At 41.9% G+C, this 5,997-nt stretch overlaps 1 protein-coding gene across 1 annotated transcript in view; it reads right to left on the reverse strand.

Annotated features, from left to right (window-relative positions):
- Positions 1-1,744, reverse strand: part of zc3h15 (zinc finger CCCH-type containing 15) — a 14,010-nt gene extending 12,266 nt beyond the window's left edge. The window contains exon 1 of the mRNA XM_050071304.1: positions 1,533-1,744. Coding sequence (XP_049927261.1) covers positions 1,533-1,607 — 75 coding nt within the window. The 5' untranslated portion in view covers positions 1,608-1,744. The remainder of the gene's footprint in view (positions 1-1,532) is intronic.
- Positions 1,745-5,997: the final 4,253 nt, after the last annotated feature.

The following is a 5,997-nucleotide window of genomic DNA, read 5'->3' on the forward strand; positions in this document are numbered from 1 at the left end:
ACCTTGGGTTCGTCCTTCACCTTCTCAAAATGATCCCACACTTTGGATTTCCTGCCCGACATGTTATTAACTAGCCTGTGGAATAACCGCAGGTACCAGCCCTGGAGATTAACCTGACTCCTGTCTGACTGCTGAGCGTGGACACTTCCTGTGTCTGTCCTTTCAAAGTAAAGTCACACATGCTCCAGTCAGACAGGTTTGGATTTATTTTGACAAGGTGCAGCTCCTGATAGAGTTTAATGTTTTGTTTTTCTGCAGCTAAGCGACCGATGAAATCTTGCCGAATTGGTCGACTATTGTGATAATATTGTATTGTGGGTCTTCTGGTGATTCCCACCCCTGTTATTATTCAAACTTGTGAACAGTGTGATAAGACTCGACTTAGGTTAAAAACAGAGAAACAAGATATGACTCTGTTATGTTAATGTGTTAGTTAGTCCCTCAAACCTCTCTGAATGATGTAGTTAATGGTCGCAATAGTCTGCATTCATCAAACACCAGTAACTAGTGTGTTTTTAGGGACTGTATTCACAGAAGAACACATCAGTGTGACAACATGAGTTGTCAATAGTTGTTGGATAACAATGTAGCTCAGTGGCTCAGAGGATTCAGCTTTATTCAGCCTTTGGAAACACAACTTGTTAATTGAATTTGCTCACTTTAATTAACCGTTAACTTGAAGCATCAGACCACAGACAGCACACAAAGTACTTGTGTAATTAGACAGATAGTTTACCAACTCTTGTCACATTCAGGAACAATTAAACTTGACGTTATACAAGTTAAATAACCTATCTGCAGTGACAAACCTCAGGAACACGTTGCAGTACATTTGAAGCCTCTGTGTGTCACAATAGCAAAAGGCGGCTAACGCAGACAAGCCGGTGTGGACACACTGACGGCTACACGACACAATGTTTGATGGTTACAGCTGCTTTCAGAGACCCACACCTGCATTAACATCACTCTCACATCTGACGACACACACATTATGTGTTTAAAGACCAACTTTGTCCAGTTCTAGCTCAGATCTGATCCTGTCACTGATCTGAGCTGCGCGGCCGGACAGTAGCAGGCCGCTCACACCGCTCTGGTGACTCTTCATGTACAAAAACAGCCAAGCTAATTATAAAATACACAGTAAAGCCGTTATATAAAGACTTCTAATTTAACTGGTGACTTTAGGGACTTATATGAAGCTTACTGGGACAAGTGTGGACACTCAGAGCGGCGGCGCGGCCCTGCTAGCCTCCTGACCGCCTCGTTAGGACACAAGCATCAGCCAAAAATGAAGCTAGCCTCCTGACAGCTAGCTAACACACTGACAGCTAGCTAACTCACTTAAACATTTAATTATAGTGATTTAACTTTTGTTAAATAGTTAATGAATTATTCACAACAACTACGGAACAATTAGTTGACGCTGTCAGTTGCCAGGAGGCCGGTGCAACTTGTCTGCAACATATGCTAGCTTCGGTTAGCACGGCCGGCTAACGCTAAAACACCGACATGCTAACTCGTGTTATTTTTACCTCAATAATCTTTTCCTTTTTCTTCTCCTGAGTTTTTTTACTCCCCGCGGGCTGGGCGGGTTTCTTCGGAGGCATGTTGGCTCAGGTGCAGCTGTGTACAAAACGCGGACAGCCGTGTGTTTTATTGAAAATGTGGTGTTTCGGTTGGGGGGACGTCAGCTCCACATTACCCGGTTGATGCTAGCAGCACCGCACGGCGACGGCGTCCCTAGGCCACATGTGAGTTGTTGATGTTCGGTGGCGTCATCACGCACCGCGAGAGGCATGACGGGTACTGTAGTCCTCACGTAAAAACGACTTTTCCCAGTTAAACCTGGTGTAATCAGCGGTGGGAGAGGTGCTCAGTTGTTTTATGGAAGCAATGGCAGCAGTACCAGAGTGTAAAAGTAATCTGTTACAAGTACAAGGTCTGCATGTATAATTTTACTTGAGTAAAAGTAGCCTACAGTAGTATTACCACCACTTAAAGGTAAATCACTCATGCAGGGTGGCCCATTATTGAATCATAATTACTGATGTATAAATAGGTGCATCATTTTAATGCTGCAGCTGGTAAACCTGGGTATTACTCTGCGCCTCCAAGGTGCCCTTGAGCAAGGCACCAAACCCCTAACTGCTCAGGGCACCTGTCCATGGGCAGCCCCCTCACCCTGACATCTCTCCATTTAATGCTTGTCCTGTTTGTGCATGTGTGTGTACAGTGGCTGCAAAAGTTTGGGCACGCCTGGTCAAATTTTGTTTACTGTGAACATTTTTTTCAGCAGTGTGTTATTTTTGTTTTGTGCAATTTTAGAGTGGAAAAAAAATTAAAAGAGCACCATGCATAAGTTTGGGCACGGCAAGACATCTGAGCTCTCAGACAGCTTTTCCCAGGGTCTCAGACCTTAATGAGCTTGTTCACAGTCATCGTTAGGAAAGGCCAGGTGATGCTAATTTCAAGTGACTCTTGAAACCTTGTCCCAACAATCAGCAGCCATGGGCTCCTCTAAACAGCTGCCTAGCACTCTGAAAACTAAAAGACCTGATGAAGACTAGAAGAAGACAGCAAAGTTTCTGAGAGAGCTGCTCGTAGGATTGTTAGAAAGGCAAATCAAACCCCTGTCTGACTGCAAAAGACCTGCAGGAAGATTTCTCAGACTCTGGAGTGGTGGTGCACTGTTCTACTGTGCAGACACACCTGGACAAATACGACCTTCATGGAAGAGTCATCAGAAGAAAACCTTTCCTGTGTCCTCACCACAAAATGCAGCCTCGCAAGTTTGCAAAGGAACATTGAAACAAGTCCTGTGGACTGATGAAGGTAAAACAGAACTTTGAGGTATGTTTGGAGAATAAACTATTAAACACGGGGGTGGATGGATGATGCTTTGGGCTTGTGTTGCAGCCAGTGGCACGGGAACATTTCACAGGTAGAGGGAAGAATGGATTCAGTTAAAGTCCATTATATTCTCCAATTGTAAATGTGCATCATACGTCTGCAGCCCGGGGCCTTTATCTAAAATACCAAACCTCATTGTGGCGACTATCCTCATAGCTCAGCTAGCCGTGGATTCAAACCAAAAAAAGGACAAGTTTTTGAGGAAAACTGAGACAGATTTGTCTACGTTCTACCATCAACACTGCAAAGTTAAAATGATCATAAGCACCCCACTGCGGAGAAGCCACTTATACCTATCAGTGATGTTAATAGGCTATCTCGGCTTAATAGGCTGCGCTGCCTCCATTATGAGGCTCAATTTGTTTTGGCAGATTATTATTTTTTGGGTTCTTTTGATAATAAATAAAAGTTGCAGAGCCCTGGTTTGTTCTGGGCTACTGTAGATGCAACAACATGGCGGACGAAAGAAGAAAGGACCCCAAAGAAATTAGCAAGAAGTTAGAAAATGAGAAAATTAACAACAAAAAAATGTAGTAAAAAAAAAAAAAAAAGCAATAAAGAAAATTAAAAACAGTCAGACAAGGAAATGACCTGGAAAGAAAGCTTAGAAATTAAATTAATCAATTAATAAATAAATAATTAATTCTGTAACATAATTTAAAATAATAATAATAATGATAATAATAGTAATATAGTTTTGCCTAATTTATTTATTTATTTTTCCCCTAGTTTTTGTGCAAAAAAAAAATCTAAAAAGTTTTTCCTAAATTTTCCTTTCAGTTTGTGCTCATTGCCTTTTTCCCTAAGGTTTTGAAATACATCGCACCATTAGCTCAGGGAGGTTTCAAAGGTTTAAAAACTTGCGAAAAGCGTCTGAAAGCAGCTCAAGAAAAGTGATGTCTCTCCAGCCCCAAAGGGTTCAGGTAGACGTGGCCATGACACACAACACAGACACAACATAAATAAAACATTCATATATAATTCAAACAAATACACTATATTTAAAATCTTGTATGTTGCTTTAGAATATTGTAATTGACAGACGGGAGGAATCAGAACTGATTTACCATAAAATGATCCTCAGTATTATTATGTATGTTTTTATTTATTGTTATACTGGTCTGTAATACTTTGGGCAGCTGCTCAGCAGGAGGAGAGATGAGGCTTCACTCAGGGTCCAATGTGATTTCACTGCAGCTGCAGCATTTCACCACCAGGTGTCAGTGTTGCAGTGTGTGCCGGTTGAGGAGAGACGTAACAGATGAGAGAATCAGTGACTGGTTTAGTTGTCAGGTACAACCAGAATCTCAACATACATCTTACAGAGCGAAGAGCTGATATAAAGAAGAAGAAATGTGGTGTCAGAAGCTGAAGCTGACTTCAAGCACCTGAAGGGAACCTCTGGAGACGTCTTCTTGAGTTATTGATCAGATTTTCTCAGTATGTAGAGACGCATTATCAGAGGTGTCCAAACTTTTTTGAATGGGTGTCAGATCAGGTGATGGTAAAGTACCTGGGGGTCAGCAGCTTCTTGTCTCATACCTGTACAAATGAGACAAACACTATTTCATCTTTCAGTGAACAAGTATCCAACTTTCCTCTGCTCCTGCATCGACTTTATGCTTCTTTGCTGTGATCATGTCTGCTGCCGAGCAGGAAATATCTGCTGTTAGTTAACCAGTGGCGTATGGTAGTTATAATGGGCCCCACTGCACACTAGTTGATATTCATGCATCTAAACTACCACATCATCTTAATATCTCGTCACATGATCAAACAGAGACTCGACTCTGGAGAACACCAGCATACATGTTACCCAGAAATCATCATCACATATGGTAAAAAAAAGAAAATAAAGGAGTGGGAGAAAGAGGTTGAAGCAAGAAAACAGAGCTGAGAGTCACAGCAGACTCAAGTTAGAGTCAAGGTCGAGGCAGAAATAAGCCAGAGAGACGCTGAGATCCTGCGTCTCACCGAGGACAACAACGGTCTCATCGAAAAGCTCTCAGAGAAAATATAGGAGCTCACCCGTAAAGATGATGAACTCCTCCAGAGCCAGAGAGCCTGGGAGGACAAGTGCAACACCCTGGAAACCAACATTACAGAGGAGCTTGCTGAGAAACATCAGGCAGAAGTGAAACAGCTGATGGATGAGAAGGTGGAACTGCAGGACCTCTGCTTGTATGTCAATAAGCAGAGGAGACGCTTCTTGCTGTTTCCAAGGAGGTCTTCTGACCACAGAGAGACCCAGCTGCAGAAGATGAAGAACAAAACGCAGCAGAAGGCAGCAACAGCAAGAGGAGCTGAGAAGATGGAGGAAGAAATGGAGGCTGCTGATTGTTCAGCTCAGGCTGGGCATCAGTAGCTCCCATAGCTTCTTCCTTTTATGTGGGGTTTTCTCCTGGTGCTCAGGTTCGCCCATAAGTGTCAATCACATTAGACTATACCATCATACATCATGCAGACTACTAACATCATTAGTCACAATACAATGACATCAAATTGGAGTTCAATGTTTCTGTGTCTTTGAATGAAAACAAACTGCATAAATACAATGTTATGACATTATGGAAGGTAAAAAGTGTAAGAACTGGTATCTGTTGAAGTTATGGTTTAAACACCTCTGAAACTGATCAATGAAACTGATCAATGACAAAACGATCAATGTAATAAAAGATGTTCCAAATGGTCTTTAATGTGCTGGTTAACAACAGGAGCTGGTTCTGTAGGGAACAGGAATGTAGCCAGACCAAAAACTCACAATGAAAAGTTCATCATATATTTATCTGTCTGAGTCACTGTTATTGTTTAAAGAGGCAACAGATAGGATTCGTTTTTTAATCTTGGCGCCACCTAGCGTCAGTGGTGTTGCGTCGCACTGTTGCAACGACCAAATTGAGCGTGGGGATCAGAGATAAGGAATAAAATGTAGGCTGTAAAGCCACCAGTATACCTCTATGTATATGTAGAATGAGAAGGTGTGTGGACACTCTACTAAATAAATGAGTAAAGAGACCGAGCAACAATTATCAGATTTATCTGAAGAAAAAACAAATAGTAATGCAAATAATTATAGCAGAATGCACA

The sequence above is a fragment of the Epinephelus moara genome, chromosome 19, assembly GCF_006386435.1.
Source record: "Epinephelus moara isolate mb chromosome 19, YSFRI_EMoa_1.0, whole genome shotgun sequence".
NCBI lineage: Eukaryota > Metazoa > Chordata > Actinopteri > Perciformes > Serranidae > Epinephelus > Epinephelus moara.